Source organism: Siphateles boraxobius, unplaced genomic scaffold, assembly GCF_051911475.1.
Source record: "Siphateles boraxobius isolate OS27281-9 unplaced genomic scaffold, OSU_SipBor_1 17, whole genome shotgun sequence".
In the NCBI taxonomy this organism is placed as follows: domain Eukaryota; kingdom Metazoa; phylum Chordata; class Actinopteri; order Cypriniformes; family Leuciscidae; genus Siphateles; species Siphateles boraxobius.
Window position 1 is genome coordinate 5,241,495 of NW_027508777.1, and position 22,506 is coordinate 5,264,000.

Below are 22,506 nucleotides of genomic sequence, written 5' to 3' on the forward strand. Positions count from 1 at the left end.
ACCAGGAGCATTTCTGCTCAGCACTGCGTGTGATGAATTCACTGCGCTACCTGTGATGGACTCACTGAGCTACAGGAGCATTGCTGCTCAACACCTGAGTGCGATGAACTTCACTGAGTTTCAGGAGCAACTCTGCTCAACATGAAGTGTGATGATCTCACTGACCTGAGCAGCGCAAGGCGACCCTGAGTCGCCGTCACTTCTTAGAAGGCTCACTGGGGTTAAACGTATTCTGCGGGCCCCTGGGACAGCTGGGACCCCGTGTTTGTCCAAGGGTAGTCCGCTCGGTTTACTCAAACACTGGCGGAAAAATAAAACCGGGGGGGCAATTGAGCGGCCCCGGAATGGTCAAGACCCAGCGGACCCAGGGGATGGAGTCTCCACTTGCCCTGGCTATAACTGTCGTGAGGCTCGATGGCGGCACGATTGAGTAAGCGGGAGGGGTGGAACAAGGCGCCCTCAGAAGCGTCTGACTCCAAGGAGGAGGTGACGGGAGAGTTTGTGACACCCGCAATGTCTAACAACTCGAGGCACGAATGCCCGTGTAGTCGGGGGTCGCCCAGGCCCCCGTTAAAACACGCCCTTTGTACACGGCCCCTCTGCCGAGGAGGGTTTGGCAGCAGACCGGGATGAACTATAGTCACACAGGGTGAGCTGCTCTGCCATGGTCACCTCGGGACTCGATCGTAAAGCTAGCGCTGAAGCGGTCACATACGGAGGAAGCCAACTTAGGCTGTCGCTATCGTATACCCCAGGAGCCTCTGAATCTTTTCAGTGGGACCCTTTCTCACTTCAACACCAGCTGAACATATTCTCACTGGAGAGACGTGTTGGATCGAGTAACTCTCCAAAACTGAAACAGAGATACTCAGCCCGTGGGCGAGATTACTCTCTTCCAGTTGACCTGAAGACCCAACGGGCTCTGGAGCACTCGAGGGGAAGGACACCACGTGTCCTTCAGGCCAAAGCTGCAGACCAATCTTGGGCCAAGATGGTCACAACCCACCACCTAGTAGCACGAAGAACGAGTTTACAACTGGCCTTCGTACCGGCTGGAGGAGCGGCTATATCAAATCCTTCGCCAGCAGGATAAGATAAGCACGCCCAAGTCAGGAGCACTGCTCAACACTTGGTGTGAAGAATATCACTGAATTTTCAGGAGCACGTCTGCTCAACACCTAATGTGATGTTACTATCACTGACCTGAGCGGGGTCGCCGAGCCTGAGGTGGGGCAGCAAAGTAGAGACAGTGGTGTTAGTGTGCAGTGCAACACTTACCTGTCTCCACTAGCGGCAGGGGACGTGAGAAGGCGGATGACCGGGTCCTCGAACGCCCCAAGCTGCCTGTTGGCGACCAAGGGAAGCTGGGGGATGTAAGGCTATTATACAGGGTCACATCCGCCATACTGGCCCACTTGGGACTCAGGAATAGAAAAATTGCTCTTTTTCTGAATATGTGGGTACCGCTGACCCCGTTTTTATAGGGGCCAGCGGCGGAACAGACACACACATAACAAAAAACTCCAGCCGGCCCTCCAACCAGCCAGAGGGAGTGGATCGGCGACCACTCCACAAGCAACTCCTCCATCCCTGAGAGCCCGTCCAGGTTCAGCGTTTTCTTTTGCGCTGGAACTTACCACCTGGCTTGGCAGCGCCTGGAGCGGGCTGGGCGCCCCTTCCGCGGCCGGCTCTGCGCCGGAACCTGGGTGAAGGCTGCTGCGGTGGTTCGGCGGGAGCTGAGGCGGCTGCAGGCGGACGCCCTCGGCGACGAGCAGGCGGAGGATCTGACCTCGGGGGGCGGGTGAAGGCAGCAGCGTCCCTCCGAGGCAGGATGTGCCGGATGGCCTCCGTCTGCTTCTGAGCTGTAGAGAACTGTTGGGCAAAGTTCTCCACAGCGTCGCCGAATAACCCAACCTGGGAAATGGGAGAGTCCAGGAACCGAACCTTGTCCGCATCTCTCATATCGGCCAGGTTGAGCCAGAGATGGCGCTCCTGGACCACTAGTGTGGACATCGCCGAACCCACCGCGCGAGCTGCAACCTTCGCCGCCCGGAGGGCGAGGTCAGTTGCAGTGCGGAGCTCACCCATGAGCTCAGGGTCCGAACTACCCTCGTGCATGTTCATGAGTGCCTGGGCCTGGTGGACCTGGAGCAACGCCATGGCATGCAAGGAGGAAGCGGCTTGCCCACAAGCTTTGTAAGCCTTGCCCGTAAGAGCGGACGAGAACTTACAGGCTTTAGAGGGGTGCCGAGGATCACCTCTCCAGGAAGCGGCCGCCGTTGGGCATAACTGCATCGCAACGGCCCGCTCCACCGGAGGGATAGCCTCGTAACCCTTCACCGCTCCCCCATCAAGGGTAGTGAGAGGGGAGGAGCTACTCAGGCGGTTTCTGGCAGAGAAAGGTGCCATCCATGCCCTCGTAAGCTCCTCATGCACTTCAGGAAAGAAAGGAACCGGGGCGGCGGACTGAGAACCAGTACGGCCCGCCCCGATATAACAATCATCCAACCGAGACGGCTCGGGACACGGTGGAGGGTTCCACACGAGCCCTACCGCCTCGGCGGCCTTTTTCAGCATAGCTGACATCTCTGGATCTGGCTCGGGCAACACTGGTCTCCCGGAGGGAGGCAGTGCAGCCGAGTCATCATCTCCAGAGTTCAGCTCCCCCTCCGATGCTGCGATTGACAACGTATCCCCTGGAGGGGCCCCAAATGACACGGCTGGCCCGTCCATTACAGAGGGACCAGCGGGATCAATGGGGAGCTCCACCGGTTGCGGTGTGAAAGAGGAGTGAGGGACCCACGGGGCGTGGCCGGGCGGATTACCCCTCACTGTGATCCTCAGATCACCCAGCTTGGACGGCACCCCAGTCCTCCTCTGGGAAGGTAACCCAGAGGAAGAACAGGGGCGGGGCCCAGAGGTGGGGACTGCGCCAACGCTTTTAACGAAGGCGAGTCTAGATCTCAACACCGAGATGGACATGTTCCCGCAGTGAGAACATGTCTCATCCACGAAAGCTGCCTCAGCATGCTGTAAGCCCAAACATGCGACACAACTTTCGTGACCGTCAGAAGGGGATAGTGCCAGACCGCACCCAGAAACGCACGGATGGAATGGCATCTTGAAAAAGACGCACTCACACCCGTGTTGCTCTTTTAGGAAATGGGACCGTCACCAGTGCCGGAGCACACAGGGAATGACCGCGGCAAACACTGAATAGTCTTTCAACTAACAGTGAAGCACTCACTTCTCGCCCTCTAACCAACCGTCAACACACAAACAAACAGTAGAAATTTGATGCTGTTAAAACAGCAGTTGAGAGCTGAGAAGCTCGCGATCACCGCTGCACCACGCTGTAGAACACCAACACTGGAGAGGTCTTCCCGCAAGAACACCGACACACTCGCTCGTTGAACACAACAGCACTCTTCAGAGACATCAAAGACGAACGGCTCCGAAGCGAAAGGCAACTAGTGCGTGCATCCACTTCCGTATTTATACCCGCGCCGCGGGGGCGGAGTGTGTGATGCAAATCACGCACGCCAAATTCCATTGGCTCGTTCAATAGTAATCGAAGATGATAGGCTCCCTAGCGTGATCCCATTTCAGTCGCATCGACTACGTCCGACGTTATCGACTGAAAGGGAACATAAACTTTAACTATTGGCTTTAGGTCTACTTCAAGTCAGCTGTCACTTTAGCGCGAGGCCAGTAGCACATTAGCTTAGCCTGAGCAAACTCGATCACGTCGAGCTAGGCGGGCGTAGTTTCAGCATCCAGGCACCTCAACACCACCCACGTCCCGCCTTTTTGCCCATTTTCGCTTATCCGGGAGTGACGCACTGTGACGCGCTTCCAAGATGGCGACGAGTGACTCCGCCCACTTTAGGCTTCAAAAACGCTCTTCAGAAACCTACCGGTGACGTCATGGATACTACGTCCATATTTTTTTACAGTCTGTGGCGACCATACAAAAGTGAATCAGTACCGTCACACTCACAGATTACTTGGTCGCTGAGCGCCCTCAGGCGACCGTTATTACATTGAAATTAATACGCTTCCTACAGATGATTAACGGATATTTTTTGAGCTTCCAAAGCTACCGGAAGTTATTCATTTTCAATGGAAGCTGGCTTCTCTTGCAAGGAGCGTCAAATCCATTGGCGTCGCGTTTTGGGCGTTTTGAGCGTCAATCAGAAAGTTGAAAGTAGCTCAACTTTAACAACAATGGCACAAATTATCAAAACACCTGGCGGTTAGTAAAACACATTAAATTGTGTTAATGCCTAAATAATATATTTTAATAAAAAAATTATATACAGGTCTGTATAATTTACTTTATTAATATAATTAAATTTTAAAATTAATCTATATAATATGGTCTCTACATTTTGATATGTTCTATTCAAGTAATGATTAATAAAAAAATAATACTAGCATGAAATAAATGTTAAAGAAGGAATAAGACAGCTGTAATATAATCTCTGGTTTAAACTTGCTCGCTCTGCACTTTCATGCGCGCTCAGTTCTCTCCGCATTGGATTGTGGGAAATAGTTCTTCAGCAAGTGTACATCGAATGTACCATAGATATCATATAGAGATTAGATGCCCTATTGGCCGCTGGAAACCGAGAAATCCGGCCGCCATCTTGAACCGGTCGTATTCCTAGTTTCGTTGCGTGGCAGCAGATAAGATGCCAGAGCATTGTGGAGCATTTTCCTGTTCTAATCGCCGGACCATCGAAAATAGGGCTTTTCACAAGTAAGTCTTAACATTACCGTACTATTGGTTAGTATTTTGTGAATAGAATATTACCAGATAATCGAGAAGGAGCAAAGATATTTGCTATTACCGTACTGAAATCGTTGTGAAATGCTGTTTACTGCATCAGCCGGTGTTCACCCGGCATGGAGAGGTGGGATAACTGTTAAAGTAATAATTACAACAGCTTCTAGGTTATCAGATAAGCATTCAACTGCCCTGTTGTATAGGTTATTTTCGTTTGCGCACATGATAACAGGAAGCAATGTAATACACGCATGACAGCGATGCGCAAATTGAGTTACCCCTCCAACTTCTAGTGTTATTGATAATCTTATCACATGCGATTTGGCTATTGATATTACAGAAGTCCTGTTGTAAAATTGCATTATTAACTTACTCCATCTACCCTTGTAAAGTTAATCCGAATAGGGCTTTAGTCTCGACATTTTCCCCTCCCACATCCACATACAATAAAAAAGGTATAGGCTTAATGTTTTCCAAATTTAATTTTTAGAAATTACTGATGCAAACACGTTGAAAAGCTTCTTCTCAATTTTATTACAGGTGGCTGCGTTCGGTGGATTCGGTGGCTGCGTTCTGTGTGTGTGTGTGTGTGTGTGTGTGTGAGAGAGAGAGAGAGAGAGAGAGAGAGAGAGAGTGAGAGAGAGAGAGAGAGAGAGAGAGAGAGAGAGAGATTTTTAACAAACTTTTATTACAAAATCGTTTCACAGTATATTTACAATACAATATGCATAAATATTAAGAGCAGCCCCAACTCACAATCAATGTGCAAAAAAAAAAGTCACCTTCAAATACAGAGCACAATGCCTCATTGCAACACCAAATACCTTCAAAGGTAATGAGATCATCCATATGCTTGTAAAAAGCAAAATCAATTAATATCCTAGCTTTCAACATGTTTGAAAACATAGCTAGCAACTACATTCTGCTCAGAGTTTTGCTCGATTTTCTTTTTTCTACTAATATAAATAGCCAACTTTGCTTGGCCCAACACAAAATTCAACAACTGACATACAAATCTGTTTTTTAACACATATTTAAAACCAAAAATAAATAACACTGTCGAAAAAGTTTCATTACACCTCTGAAAAATACTTTCTAAAAACAAAAATAAAGGCTTTAATCTTGCACAGTTCACAAATGCATGAAAAATGGTTTCCCTTTCAGTGCAAAAAGGACATTGAGCATCAACTTCAGAATTTAAAAATGAAACAAAAGCATTGACGGCGACAGCGCCATGAAGAATTCTCCACTGTAGGTCGCCTGTCTTTTTCGTCAACGGTGGTTTATAAAGTGCTCTCCACTCAGGTTTTCTATCCACATTCAATGTAAAAAAATCACGCCACGGAATATCTGTTTTCCTATCTAGCATTTTTTTTTAAACATAATGACACAATACTTATACAAAGTTTTCCCAGTACAAGAAAAAAAGTCTACAAACAAGGAATCAAAACTTTTTAAAAACACTCCAGAAACCTCTCCTAGGTTCAAAGAAAGAAACAAACAAGGAACAGAATCTTCAGGATTTGGTTTACAGAGACCGTCACGACACTCAGTCAACAAAGTTCTTTCTGTTGTATTAAGAAGCGTCTGCCATTTCACCAATAGCTGCGCAACTAGACGGGTTGATCGAATTCCCAGATGTTGAGCCGTCGCTTCTTCATTCTTAAAATCAAGACCTGCTATTTCCAGTAATTGCCTCAAAGTGGTGGTTTTACAGTCAATGAGTGTTTTGTTAAGTCCTGGGAAAAGGCCACCGGCAGACACATCCAGACGTGCTCCACGAACTAGAGGCTCTTCCAATAGCCAATGAAGTGACTGTGAAACCTCTGCTTTTTTAAAAACAAAAAGACTCCAAACCTTAAAAAGGTTCTTATAAAACACTGGTAAACCTGAAGTGTTCAATTTTGTAGGGTCCAGAAAAAAAATTGTTTTGTCCAAACCCAGATCCTCAAGATTACGTAAAATAACATATGCGACAGAACACCATTTATATTCAACTGAACCAACTAGTAGTTTTTGTATGAGTTGCAACCGAAAAGTTGCGATTCTGCTGTGAAGATGTATTAGACCCTGTCCACCCTCCTCCTTAGGCAAAAATAACACACTCTGTGGGACCCAATGCAATTTATCCAAGAATATATCTACTAAAATAGTCTGGATTTTCGCTAAAAGATGTGAGGGAGGATCAATACATGCAAACTTATGCCACAATGAAGAAGCAACTAAATTATTTATAATTAAAATACGCCCTCTATATGACATCTTTGGAATTAACCATCTCCATTTATCTAGACGACCTTCAACCTTTTCAATAACTCCTTCCCAATTTTTTTTTCGCTGTAACATCATCACCAAGATACACTCCTAAGTGTTTAAACCCTGATTTTCCCCAATCTAAACCTTCAGGAAGATCTGGTCTCCCACCTGCCCATTTACCTAATAATAAAGTTTCACTCTTACTCCAATTTACACTTGCAGAAGATAAACCTTTAAAAACATTAAGTAAACCTAACAAAACCTGTATGTCACTTTGCCTATTAACCATTACTATGACATCATCGGCATAAGCCGACAGTATCATGTTGTTTTTACAGTTTGGCAAACATAAACCAAGAAGTTTAACCCGTATCTGTTGTAAAAGTGGCTCTATTGCCAAAGAGTAGAGCATACCAGACACTGAGCACCCCTGCCTTACACCTCTAAGAGCTTTAAAAGGAGCACATAAACCACCGTTCACCTTAAGAATACTCTCAACGCCACTGTAAAGAAATTTAATATTATTTATAAAATTTTGTCAAAACCCAAAAGCCTCTAAAACTCTCCACAAATAGCAAAACTCAACACGATCAAATGCCTTCTCCTGGTCCAATGAGATTAACCCACAATCTAAATTTAACATCTTGGAGACCTCTATAACATCACGAATCAATGAAACATTGTCAAATATTGACCTACCAGGAACACAGTAGGTCTGGTCAGGATGAATGACTCCATCCATCACTCCTGCTAACCTGTTAGCCAGCGTTTTCGAGAGCAGTTTGTAGTCGCTGCAGAGTAGTGATACGGGCCTCCAGCACTTTATATCTGCAAGGTCGCCTTTCTTGGGCAGGAGGGTTAGTACTGCTCTACGGCAGCTCAGAGGCAGCTGGCCTTCAACCAAGCTTTCATTCAAAACCTCCAGAAGGTCCTCTCCTAGTTCTGACCAGAAAGATTTGTAAAAATCTACTGGTAGGCCGTCAATGCCCGGCGCCTTTCCAGACTCCATTCCTTGGAGGGCTTTGTAAAGTTCAGCCACGCTCAAAGCACCAGAGATTTCAGTATTGACCTCCTCAGACACCTGGGGTAAGTCGTTAAAAAAATCACTGTCACTCCTGTATTCCACCCCAATCTCATTTTTATACAGGTTTTCATAGAAACCAAACGCTCTCTTTCGAATGTCTGCAGGGTTTGTCAATAGTCCTCCAGACTCGGAGCGCAGAGCATGAATGACTCTGCTCTGACCGTTCTTTTTCTCCAAGTTAAAAAAAGAACCTGGATGGAGCATCCATTTGGTCCACACTCTGGAACCTCGACCTGACCAGAGCCCCCTGTGTTTTAATGCCCAGTAAATCAGCCAACTGTGTCCTCTTGTTTGACAAAGAATCTAGATAACCCTGACCACCAGTCGACTCAACTAAATCTTGAAGTTTTAAAATGTCGGTCTCCAAGGTGTTCATACTCACATTTATCTCTCTAGTGACGTTTCGAGTATACTGCAAACAGAACTGCTTTATTTGGGCTTTCCCAAAATCCCACCACTGCCGTAGAGAATTAAAAGACCCCTTTTCGGTTCTGAACTCATCCCAAAACAGCTTAAACATACTTTTAAAGTACCTGTCACTTAACAAAGTGGTATTTATCTGCCAGTATGCACTCCTTGGCTTAATGGAGTTTAAAAACACAGAACACTGCACGATACTGTGATCAGAAAAACACAGTGGAGTAATTAAACATTTTCTTACAATGTTAAAGTGATGCTTTAAAACATAGAAACGGTCCAATCTTGCCAGTGAAATCACACTGTCACGAACATGAGTCCAAGTATATTGTTTTTGTGTCTCGTGAAGCTGCCTCCAAACATCACAAAGCTCATGCATTTTAACAATCTGAACCAAACGATTACGAGAGGGCAAGTGAGGTTCAATATGATTCCTGTCTAAGTTTGACAATGTACAGTTAAAGTCACCACCCAAAAGTAAATATTCTTCGACACAACATTTTTGTAAAACTGAACACAAAGTATTTAAAAACAACATTCTTTCTATTTGTGCAGTTGGAATGTACACACAAATAAAAGCAAATATATAGTTCTCAAAAATAGCTCTCACTTTTAATAGTCTACCTTTAACTACTTCGTCAACCTGATAAGAAGTTGGACTAAAACTCTTAGCAAAAAGAATAGCAACCCCTCCGCTAAGTGAGGTGTTATGACTCAACACAGAGACCCCATCCCACTCCTCGGCCCAATCAGCAGCATTCCTCAAATCACTATGCGTTTCTTGCAACATAACAACATCTATTCTTTTTTGTTTAATCATTTCAAAAATTCCTGCTCTTTTCCTCAATTCCCTTGCTCCATTTACATTCAAAGTCGCAATATTCACTTCACTCATAGTCTTGGAGAAATGAAAAAAACTAAGAAGAAAATCAGCACTCCACAGAAACACACCGCATTACTAGCCAGGCTATACTTTCCCACTACCTTCATTGGCACTATCAGAAGTGAGTTTTCTGACGATCTTTTTTAGAGAGAGAGAGAGAGAGAGAGAGAGTCTGTTCGTGTTTGTTGTTTGTTCGTGTGTCTGTTCGTGTGTATGAGTGTGACAAATCATAAATTGTTTCTTCAACTTATTAAAATATCTTACTTTACTGCAACTATCTGTTTCTGCTTCTTTATTATATTTATAGTGTGTGATTTATAAAATACATTATATGTATTTTATAAATACATATATCCTTCATGTGTGATGAAGGATATATGTATATCCTTCATCACACATAATGTGTCTGGTCACATTATATCTTATATCAGAATATTATTACTGTTAAGCCTACTATGGATATTAAAATACGCCGAACCATGTGTCCTGTGTCATAGCTACATGAATGACCTTTGCAGAAAAAAAAAACCGCGTGAAAATCAGTTCAGTATTCAGTGAGATATGATTAATTTAATGGGCTGACAGCTCATTTCACCTGCCATTCAGATTACACTGAGCGGAGCGGGTGACCGGTTTAAGATGGCGGCTCCCATTCTCGTCCGTGCCAATAGGCAGTAGTGGTCGATAGGGCGTCTACCTATATGATGTCTATGGAATGTACCATGGAATGTACACTCGAATTCAGAGAGGATTGTGGGTAAAAGTAGTGAATGAATGTAGGCAATGATGTAGTTCACTCAGAATTCGGACACCACTATAAAATGTCTGACACCCGATATAGTGCACTATTTAGTGGATATGGAGCGGTTTCAGACACAGCTTTAGGCTCTCTATAGCTCTTAATTCCGGAAGTAACGAAGGATTGACAGCATAGATATATGAATACATAGAACCCTCTTTAGCGGTTCCACATAAGCCGTCCATATTGGAACGGTCAAACTTAAACCATCAACAATCGAGAATAAGTTAACTGTGTGTTGTGTTGCAACCATAGTTATATGCAAGTATGAATATCTATAAACAGTTGAAATCAGTTTGGAATCTTTAGCGATTCCACATAAGCCGTCCATATTGGAACGGTCAAACTCAATCCATCAACAATCGAGAATAAGTTAACTGTGTGTTGTGTTGCAACCATAATTATATGCAAGTATGAATATCTTTAACTGCATCAGCAGATGATTTTGATAGGATGTAATACAACAATACGAAAGCATGAGCTAACACGACATTTAAAAGTTAGCAAAGAATAAAAACCTGTAATATTGAGTTGATATACATAAAATAAACATAAACCAACACATTCCCACCTGTGAAAGGTAATCCCGTTTTTTCAGGGAATTGAATCCCGGTAGTTTTTACAATCAGAGGCTGCACACTGTTGTGCCAACTTACATTTTTTTTATTTACAGTGAGGGACGACAGCATCTAAAGTGTTTTGACCGTTCTAAGATGGCGGACGCGTTAGCACGTCTGGAGTGGTCGAATGTGGTTTCTTCGTATACATATCTATGATTGAAGCACATTGAAGACCTCATTTAACGTCTCCGTTTCCTCCAGAAGTTTCTACAGCTTCCGAAGGAAAGTACTGAAAGCGGACCCATGGCAACCAGCGGGTGAGTTATTTAAGGCCTATTTAACAAATGCGTTTAACACACGCATAGGCCTACATGTATAACGTTACCAATATAATGTGCAATTACATTGCAGGCGTTTCTCTGACAGTTTCATAGACGAGGATCCAGAGAGAGCCCTTGAGGTAGGCGCTTGTTCACTATCACCTATTTTTGCAGTTAACACATACTTCAGGCGTGTTTATCAGACTTAGAATTCAAATATCTCTTAAGGTTAGGTTTAGGGTAACGTTAGGGGTTGGTATGGACGTTAATAAAGCCTCAAACCACATGATTATGATGCTGGTAACAATCTGTGAAGTAGCTTTTTTTTTCGCTGTCGAACATTCATTTATGATCAAAGTTATTGATTTCTTTGGTTTTGGTAATTTCTTTCAAAAAGCAATCCGTACGCTTTATAATGGTTCGAATAGTTCAATCCAGTTATCTCACGGTAACGTTACATGTCAGAGATTTGATATGGGCCGTGGGATAAGACAAGGATGTCCTATATCACCTTTTCTCTTCACATTGGTTACTCAGGTCATGGCTGCTGCTCATATCAAAAAAGGAAGTTTTCAAGGAATTTCAGTGTTTGGAAAAGAGATTAAACTTAGCCAATTAGCGGATGATACCACAATTTTTGTCAAAAACAGGACGAATTGGATAAAGTTGTTAAATGTATTGGAACATTTTCTGGAATCTCTGGATTAAGGATGAATAAGAATAAGTCCACTTTATTCTCGCTTAAAGATTGTGTGTTGAAAGAAATTTGTGGGATACCAATTAAAGATAATACCACATATCTTGGCATAATGGTGTGTTAAGATCTGAATCAAAGAAGCCGGTTAAATTTTAAGCCTATTATTGAGAAAATTAAAAACAGATTCAATATGTGGCTTACGAGAGCTCTGTCCCTAAATGGACGTATTCTACTTTAAAAAGCAGAAGGGATCTCAAGATCTGTTGGTACGCAGGTTTATAAATCCATGTCAGCAGATGTTCCGAAAAATGTTCTCAGGGAATTAGATACGATTTTTTATGTTTTTATTTGGAGGAAGAAAATACACTATTTACGGAAAGATATTCTAAATACCAATCGATACTTTGGTGGCCTAGAAGTTTTAAACTTTTTAAACTTCGGAGTCATTTCGTTCATTCAATGAACGAATGACTCGAAAAAAGATTTGTTCATTTGGATGAACGAGTTCGAACAGGATCACTAACGTGCATCACAGAACAGAGCAAGGCGAGCATTTGTGCTTATAAAACTTAAAGTTTTTTTATTTATTTTTGAAATGACCGATCGTTTCACTAGATAAGACCCTTATTCATCGTCTGGTATCGTTTAAAACCCTTTGAAGCTGCGCTGAAACTGTCATTTGGTCCTCGAAACGTCCTATTGAAGTCCATTATATGGAGAAAAAGCCTGGAATGTTTTCATCTAAAAACTTAATTTCTTTTCGACTGAAGAAAGAAAGACATGGACATCTTGGATGACATGGGGGTGAGTAAATTATCAGCAAAAGTTTTTTTTAAAGTGAACTAATCCTTTAACGTTATCTTAGTAGCTATAACGAGTGCAACCTTATAAAGTTACATGTATTGCAAAATAGATGATGATTGGAGGACCAAGTTTGTAGTCAAAAGTATGGGCAGGCCATAGTCAATGTAAAGCATATTGTTGATGTTTCGTCCCTATTAGTGAATGCCGTCATCGGTGGTCCTGCTTACTAGCCTGCGCGTTCACGGCAGGCTCTGCTGTGGGGGAGGAGCTGTGGAGGGAGGGCTGTAGCGTAGCAGAGAGCAAGGGGGTTGGACCTGTAAGTTGTGCTTGTTCAAATTTTCAGGCAAAGTCAAAATTTTCTCAAAACTCGCTACTGCAGCTTTAATCAATAAAATCGATTTATCAGCCAGCCCTAAGTTGTTTTATTGTTTACAGAGTGATAATGTTGTGATCCTCTTGTCTGGACGATTGTTTTGTATGCTGTTCAAAATGGATTTATAAATGGTTAAGATTTAAAACATTAATCTATCAATTCAATATATACCCTTAATTATGTGGTAAAAAAATCGGTCAATATACTGTACATTATTACCTCTTAAATGTCACTCTAAATAGACTTGTTTGAACTTGTTCGTTCGTCTCTGGCTCAAAGCCACTTGATGTGAACTTTTCTTTGCTGAAGCTTCACGTTTATTTCAAGTGAGTGAGATAAAATATTTCAACTCAAAACAACATTTTGTGCCCAATTATTTCCCAGATGTAGTTTTAGTATTGAGGTCAAAGTTAACTTGCCTTGCGTTCGCTGCAACCGTGTGATGGTCACACAAGACGACTCGGCAGATTTGAAGTGTATCCCCGACTTTTTTTTTGCATGTTCTGCAGACAGGGTGACCATCCCCGATCAAGTTTCCCTCAGGACTTTTGTAAAAGACAAAATAGGACCACACCTCAGATTTGGTCCTCTTAAAAGGCTGAAATATCTCCCGAGCACGGTCACTGCCTTCCGCCATTCCTTCTCGCATAAAAACAACAACAACCAACATTGCGCGCTGCTGGACTGTTGCTGGCTGGACAGGATATACAGTGATTTATTAAAATCGCGATAATCAAACACGGTTTTAATAATAATTAAATTTTAAACGATAATACTAACCGTCATTACATTTTATCGTGGTTTATAGTAATAGCGGTAATCGTCCCATCCCTATTGTATATATTCAAAAATGCTTTGGTTGGATGTTTAAAATTTCACTTCTAGGTTATTTGAAACATGTTTACAAATTGATCTGTACGATGTAGTATTTTGTTTTTTGTGCAGGACAATGTTGATTCCAAAATTACGATGTACTTCCTTATACAACTTTTTATTCTACTTGGAAAATATCACATTCATGTGAAAAAATGGACTAAACCTAAGCCAAGCTTTGAACACTTTATAAAAGAGATTAAACTATATGGTAATACATTAGATAAAATTAAGAACAAAAAAGCAAGAAAGACCTATGAAGCTTTTGTCACTTTAAATTATTGTAAATTTACCACAGGCATGACCTATTTTCTTTCTTTTTTTGTTTTGTTTACATATTCTTATGTATGTTGTTTCCTATTTGTTGTGAGGTGTATATTCATGTACAAATCTTTGTATATTTTTTTGTTGCAATAAAAAAATAAAATACATTTCGCTGTCGAAATGTGCTTCATGCAGTGGGAGGTAACAAAATCTGAGGGTAGCACAAATTGTCAGACTGGTCAAAACTTTGAGCTTTCGCAAGAGCCAATGAGGTTTGTTCTCGTATGTCAAGCAGGTTTCGGTTGAGCTTCTGTTTATGTTCGCTGATATTTATAATGTGAATAAAAGCCTAAATTCAATCTGTTCGAAACGAACGTTACGCTGCGCCGCGCGACACCGTTTCAGACGGACCCTTTACAATGTTGCACTTCTAAGCAGCGACTGCGAGGCGATGGTAAACAGCAGTGCTCTGGTGTTACGTTACAAGGAAGATGGATGCTGCAGAACTATGGCGTTATTTTCCTGTCAAATGTCGAGAGCGCATTATTGTACTGCGAAAGTACATTAATATAATGCGCGAGCGCAAATCTCTCTGCACGCGCGCGGAATATAATGTGCCGCGCTCTCAGATACACGATGCTCTTGTTAGAATAGGTCTATTTTCTCTGGGCTCGCTCAGAGAATCCTGCACTTAAAACGTGTTCAGTGCAATCGCAAATCTCTCCTCTTCCCCAGCTCACAATTTCAGGTTATAAGATCGTTTTCATAACATTCCCATTAAGTTATACAAACGTTAACGTTATTTCTGAATGTTCTAGGAACATTCAAAACGTCCAGTTTTTTAGACGTTGTATTAACGTTATTTCTTGGTTATAAGAACTTTATTCAAAACGTTATAAGAACGTTGAATTCTCCCGTTATATAAACGTTGTATTAACGTTCTTGCTTGGTTATAAGAACATCATTCAAACGTCATTAGAACGTACAATTCTCCCGTTATATAATTGTTGTATTAACGTTATTTCCTGTTTATAAGAACGTTATCAGAACGTTAAGAATTAACAATTTTAGGTCATACTGGGCGCTATTCTATTCTACAATATTCACTAATGACAGTAAAATAGACCATCCTACGTTAATTTACTGCAGTAATTCCTCTCTCAACCAGTACAAAATGCTTTGAACACCTGATTATGCGTGAAAAAACCCCCGTCATAAACCGGAAAACCGGCATAATTTTGAAAAAAAACGTGATATGAATTTTTGGTCAAACCGCCCAGCACTAATCATAGGTTTGGGTGGGTGGCGGTTGGATGACTTATTTTTAACGGTGTATTCAGGTGATGTTAGAGCTGATCCGTGCATCTCTAGTGTAGGGCTGCAACAAACGATTATTTTGATAATCGATTAATCTAACGATTATTAGAACGATTAATCGACTAATCTTCGATTATTTCATCGACTAATCAGTAAGTTTGGAACGATTATTCAGCTTTTTCAATTAGTTAAAACATCGACTATAATATTACTATACTTACTATAATATAAAAAATTAAAATCAGTTCAGCTTTTGAAATAGTTGTTTTAATGAACTTTGAGCCAACTAAACAGGTCATTCTCTTTAAGTTTTCAGATTTCGGTCCAACTCAAATCACACACAAATGCTCTCTAAGCATTGTTGAATAGGCCCACTGCTTTTCTTAGAACTGAAACAGAAAAAGGGACATTTACTTCAGGACACAAAGAATGGTAAAATATTCATCTGCAAACCATTATTATAAGTATAAAATTACAATCTTTTTTTTTTTTACATGACAATTGAGCTGACAGAGACGTTCTCATTCACCTTTTAATTTACAGTACGAAAAAGTAACTGCCATGATATTCTTCCTAACATCTCCTTTTGCAAGTCATGATTATGTAACAAAATACAGGCAAGTGATAAGACTATAATACCTAATAGTGTTACAAATAATAAAAACAGCCCTGACTCCTAAGCTCGATCAAGCTTTATTTTATGCAAAATAAATCATTACATAACTGTAATTATATTATTATTGATGATATTATTAGTAGTATTGCATTCTCAAATAAAGAAATTTACCGCTAGTTAGTTAGCTCTAGCTGGAGAACACTCAATTCTCACCGGCTCCTCTTTTGCCGGGATGTTTCCTCTGTAAGTGCTCCAACGTGCATGTTGTGCTCCCGTGAAAACCAAGTTCCGCCTTGGATGTATTGAACACGACAGCATTCTTGTTTTGAAGTTTTGTGAAACTTTCCCAAACAAACCTTGCTAGTTCGGATTCGTTTGCACTCAGTCATAATTCGTGCTGTTTTTTCTTTTACCAATAGCATTTGTAAGGGCTGCATTACACTCTAGCTCTACAGCGTCGTAGCGGTCAAATCGCGATATTGCACGCCCTTACATTAGGTCACGTGGGATCAAACGACTACTCGACAAAAAAGATATTTGTCGACAATTTTTTATTGTCGACAATGTCGACTAATCGTTTCAGCCCTACTCTAGTGCATGAGTCCCTGTCCCAGTCAAAATAAAAGCTCCAGGGTTTTAAAACAGATATGTGAAGTGTAATTTAATTGTTTAGTTGGTCTCACGTCCCGTTGAATAACATGGGGAGGCGGGGTTTATGTAATTTAATTGTTTAGTTGGTCTCCGGTCCCGCTGAATAACATGGGGAGGCGGGGTTTATGAGCTATACTAGGACCGGTCACCCAGGGGCGATCGAGACGTTTTGGCTTCACTTTTCAGGGCTTGTGCGGCACGCTTGAGTAGCCCTGTCCTTAAAGGGATAGTTCACCCAACAATAAAAATTCTGTCATTTATTTATTCACTGTAATGTTGTTCCAAACCTGTATTCATTAATTTCTTGTGCTGAACACAAAAGAAGATATTTTGAAGAATGTGGGTAACCAGACAGCTGCTGGTCCCCATTGACTTCCATAGGGAAAAATATACTATGGATATCACTGGGGTACATCAACTGTTTGGTTACCCACATTCTTCCAAATAACTTCAACAGAAAAAAGAAACTTATTCAGGTTTAAAGGGGTGGTAAAACACAATTTCACTTTTCTAACTTTGGCTAGTGTGTATGTTGCTGTTTGAGCATAAACAACATCTGCAAAGTTACAGCGCTCAAAGTTCAAAGTAAAGGAAGATATTTGCTTTTAAAAAAATCAATTTCTAAGGACTACAGCAAACGACCGGTTTTGGACTACACGACATTCCATGGGATATGCTGACGTCAGCATATCCCATTATTTACATAAACCCCTCCTCCGAGAATACTTTAAGCGGGGCGAGGCCATTTTATATTGCTGTTTTGGAGATGAGTTGTCGCAATGCCGTCGAAACGCTGCTGTTATTTTCATCCGGATTGCAGTTCCGCTTTCCGCCTAGGGAGAAGGGAGTTAGGGATCAATGGTTAATTTATTTTTAACTCGGTCCTTCATAATTATGACCCAAAACTCGCTCTCTGTGCTGCCCATGTTACGGAGGAAAGCTTCCACAATCGTGGCGAGTACAATGCAGGATTCACACAACGGCTTGTTCTGAAAGATGGAGCAGTTCCAACTTTAAAAACAGAAGCTTTTGTTTACGGGCCACAACCTGTAGTATGATTTTTTTTTTGTCTATGTGTTTTCCTGTAATAGTTCGTGTTGTTAATTGTACGTTGTAGCAAAGAAGTAAACAAATGACAACGCTGTTTGGCTCTGCTGGTTTGGTATGCTCATTCATACTTAACGTTATCTGACAAACACCTAACGTTACAAACTTATTTTTTAATCTCAACAGCGAACTTGGAATTAGTGTAAGAACTGTGTCCAGAACACACCGAAGACGAACAATGATCTGACAACATGAGACACCAGTTACTGAACATATAAAGCCACATACAAAGTGAAACCAGCTGGCGCTGCTGATCAGAAGTGATCAGTGACCACGCCCACACTAAACACACACACACACGGCACACAAGACGAGAGAGAGAAAGTGAATTGATCAAACGTGACAGTACCCCCTCCCCTAGGGACGCCTCCTGGCGTCCCCAGGACTCCTGGCGTCCTGGCCTCCTGGCGTCCCCAGGACTCCTTACCTGTCGATTGTAATCATCGATCAGAGAGTGATCCAGGATGTCTCTAGCAGGTACCCAACTTCTCTCCTCCGGACCGTAACCTTCCCAGGCCACCAGGTATTGAAATCCGCGTCCCCTCCTTCTCGAGTCCAGAATACAATTTACCGAATACGTTGGTTCCCCGTCTACGAGACGCGGCGGTGGGGGAACCGGGACTGGCGGATTAATACGTGCGTAAAACACAGGTTTTATTTTGGAAACATGGAAGGCGGGATGAATTCTCCTGTATGCCGGAGGAAGTTTGAGGCGGACTGTCACCGGACTAATGATCTTGGTGACAGGGAACGGACCAATGAATTTGGGGGCAAGTTTATTAGACACGGATCGGAGAGGAATATTCTTAGTTGAAAGCCACACTTTTTGACCTACGACGTATACAGGGGGCTTTGACCTGTGGCGATCGGCCTTGGCCTTGGTGCGCTTCCCCGCCTGGAGGAGAGTCTTACGGGCTCTATTCCAGGTGTGGTGACACCTCTGGACATACGCATGAGCGGAGGGGACCGCGACCTCGGACTCCATACTGGTAAAAACTGGTGGCTGGTAACCTAAACTACATTCAAACGGCGAGAGGCCCGTGGATGACACTGGCAACGAATTGTGGGCGTACTCCACTATCGAGAGTTGTTGGCTCCAGGAGGAAGGATTCTTGGACACCAAACATCGCAACACTCTCTCCAAGTCTTGGTTGGCTCTCTCGGTTTGTCCATTGCTCTGGGGATGAAACCCCGAAGATAGACTGACAGTCGCCCCCAGTAATCTACAGAATTCTTGCCAAAATTTGGACACAAACTGGGGACCCCTGTCAGAGACCACGTCTATCGGGAGGCCATGAAGTCGAAAGACGTGATCTATGATTGTTACCGCTGTCTCCTTGGCTGAGGGTAATTTGGGCAAGGGAATGAAATGAGCCGCCTTCGAGAACCGGTCCACGACAGTCAAAACGACTGTCTTGCCCTGGGAGGGCGGGAGGGCGGTAACAAAATCTAGAGCGATGTGGGACCAGGGTCTCGAAGGGACTGACAACGGTTGGAGTAACCCATCTGGAGGTCGATTGGAAGTCTTACCAGCGGCGCAAACCGAGCAAGCCAATACAAAATTGCGGATGTCACGAGCCATCATGGGCCACCAGAATCGTTGTCTTACCAAAAAACTGGTGCGGTTAACTCCTGGATGACACGCTATGCTGGAAGAATGTCCCCACTGAATAACTTCGGACCAATTCCCCTCAGGTCAAATAAACGGTTCGGTGGGCACTCGGGCGGAGGCGTTACCCCTTCTAAGGCCAGCATGACCCTCGATTCGATCTCCCACCTGAGAGCGGAGACAACAATATTCTCTGGTAAAATACGCTCGGGAGTAGACGGGCGTTCGGTCTGATCAAAAATACGAGATAATGAGTCGGGTTTGATGTTTTTGGAACCCGGGCGGTACGAGAGAGAAAAGTCAAAACGTCTGAAAAACAGTGCACAGCGAGCCTGCCTAGAGTTGAGTCTTTTAGCAGTTCTAATGTATTCTCGATTCTTGTGATCAGTCCAAACAATAAAAGGTACCCCTGACCCTTCTAACCAGTGACGCCACTCCTCCAGCGTTAACTTGACTGCCAACAACTCTCTGTTACCTATGTCATAGTTGCGTTCGGCAGGAGATAAACGATGGGATAAAAACGCGCAAGGATGCATCTTGTCGTCTGAGGAAGAGGATGAGAAAGAACTGCTCCTACCCCCACCTCTGACGCGTCGACCTCCACCACGAACTGACGTGATGGATCAGGGGCGACAAGAATGGGAGCTGAAACAAAGCGGCTCTTGAGTTTGACGAATACGGCCTGGGCTGCATCGGACCACCTGAACGTCGTTCTTGGGGAGGTCAAGGCAGTCAGAGGCGCGGCTAGTTGGCTGTAGTTGCGAATAAAACGCCGTTAAAAATTGGCAAACCCCAGAAACCTCAGTAGGGCCTTACGGGAATCTGGACTTGGCCAATCTATCACAGCCTTAACCTTGTCAGGATCCATACGCATTCCCTCAGACGAGACGATGTGACCTAAGAAGGGAACCGACTGTGCATGGAAAACGCATTTCTCCGCCTTGACAAAAAGCCCATTCTCTAGCAACCTCTGAGGCACTCGTCTGACCTGCTAAACATGCTCTTGGAGAGAAGATGAAAAAATCAATATGTCATCCAGGTAAACGTATATGAACTGGTCAACCATATCTCTCAGCACGTCATTGACGAGTGCCTGGAAAACCGCTGGGGAGTTGGACAGCCCGAACGGCATGACCAAATATTCAAAGTGCCCCCTAGGGGAATTAAACGCGGTCTTCCACTCATCGCCCCTCCTTATGCGGACCAAATGATAAGCGTTACGTAAATCCAATTTTGTGAAGATGGATGCTCCCTGCAACCTCTCGAAAGCTGAAGACATCAACGGCAAAGGGTAGGTGTTCTTTACCGTGATGTTGTTCAACCCCCGGTAATCAATACAAGGTCGCAAAGATCCATCCTTCTTCCCCACAAAAAAGAACCCCACCCCCGCTGGAGATGAGGAAGGGCGAATGAACTTGGATGCTAGAGAATCAGAAATATATTTCTCCATAGCCTCCCTTTCTGGTATAGAAAGTGAATATAACTTGCCCTTAGGCGGAGACTCACCTGGCACTAAATCTATGGCACAGTCGTAAGGACGATGCGGAGGTAGAGAAGCAGCACGAGACTTACTGAACCCTTCTCTCAGATCCTGGTACTCCTTGGGCACGTTAGACAAATTCACCTCCTCCTCCTGAAACACAGTAACAGGTACAGACGAACACGCAGATACGAGACAAGACTCATGACACTTATTACTCCACGCAGACACAGAATTCTGACCCCAATCAATTCTGGGGTTGTGAAGTGTAAGCCAGGGATGTCCGAGTACTACTGGTGCAATGGGTGAATCAATGAGAAAAAATGTTATAGTTTCAGTGTGGTTGCCAGATGTAGTGAGTGTGATGGGTTCAGAAACGTGTGAAATGTTAGGAAGTTCTTGACCAGTAAGGGCGTTGACGGAGATCTTGCGGTTGAGGGGAGAAAAGGGGATGAGAAGTTGTTTAGCGAGTCTAATGTCCAGAAAATTACCTTCTGCCCCAGAGTCCAGTAAAGCCTTGGTGTCGTGAAAGTGAGTTGCCCACCTGAGCCTTACCGGAAGGAGAGTAGATGATGAGGTCTTCTTGGCGGAGATCCCACCCGATAGTAGCCTCACTGATACTATCAGGCTTGCTCTTTTACCGGGCATGAGTTGACGAAATGCCCCGGTTTACCACAGTATAAACAAAGTCTTTGGGATCTCCGCCTTTCTCTCTCCTCCCGGGAAAGCCGAGCTCTGCCCACCTGCATGGGCTCGTGATCGGTGACGGGGCTGACCGTGTCCTCGCTGACGGTGCGTGCACTCTCTGTGCTGAAGAAATGACGATTCTGGACGACCCGACTCCTCCTGCTCAGCCGAGCGTCGACCCGAAGAGCCAACTCAATGAGTCCGTTCAGTCTCGCGGGTAAGTCCAACATGTAGATCTCATCTTGGACACGGTCAGCCAGCCCATGCAGGAAACGGTCCCACTGCGCCTCCTCGTTCCATTGGCACTCTGCGGCCAGGGTGCGGAATTGGATGGAATATTCCGACACCGAGCGGTCTCCCTGGCGCAGATCGGCGAGTAGTCTGGCCGCCTCCCTACCCGCCACAGCCCGATCGAAGACTCTTCATTTCCTCCGAGAGTGCCAGGAACGAGGCGCAGCATGTTCTTGGGCGAATGTCTGCGGCTGTAACGAAAAGTGCATAGAGCATCTGGTTAAAAATACTCTGCAGAACTCCGGCTCACCTGCATAACCCTCAGGTGTGGGTAAACGTGGCTCACGACGATTCCATCCTTCTGGAGGTGTGGGCTGAACGGGCGGTGTGGGCGGCGCAGTGGGAACCCTGAGAAGTTGTAGTTGTTGGGTGAGCTCGGACACCTGCGCCACAAGTGCTTGAACTGCTCGACCCATGTTCGTGATGCCCTCCTCTTGTTGGTCCATCCTGGCGATGCTGTTAGCAGCGAAGTTGTCCCAGCCTGATGTGCTTGCTGCATCCGTTGAGGTCAGATCATTCTGTGACATACTGGAACGACACCGGATGCAAATGCAATAAACGCTTTATTGAAGAACAGATAGCAGAACGGTCAGAACAGACACACTGGGGTCGAGACGGCACAACACAGA

General features: G+C 43.9%; 1 protein-coding gene across 2 annotated transcripts in view; it reads left to right on the plus strand.

Annotated features, from left to right (window-relative positions):
• Positions 1 to 10,957: 10,957 nt before the first annotated feature.
• The window catches only part of sugt1 (SGT1 homolog, MIS12 kinetochore complex assembly cochaperone), a 181,852-nt gene continuing 170,303 nt past the window's right edge, over positions 10,958 to 22,506 (plus strand). For both annotated transcript variants that reach the window (XM_077232374.1, XM_077232375.1), the window contains exons 1-2: positions 10,958 to 11,105; positions 11,200 to 11,248. In XM_077232374.1, coding sequence (XP_077088489.1) covers positions 11,092 to 11,105; positions 11,200 to 11,248 — 63 coding nt within the window. In that variant the 5' untranslated portion in view covers positions 10,958 to 11,091. The remainder of the gene's footprint in view (positions 11,106 to 11,199; positions 11,249 to 22,506) is intronic.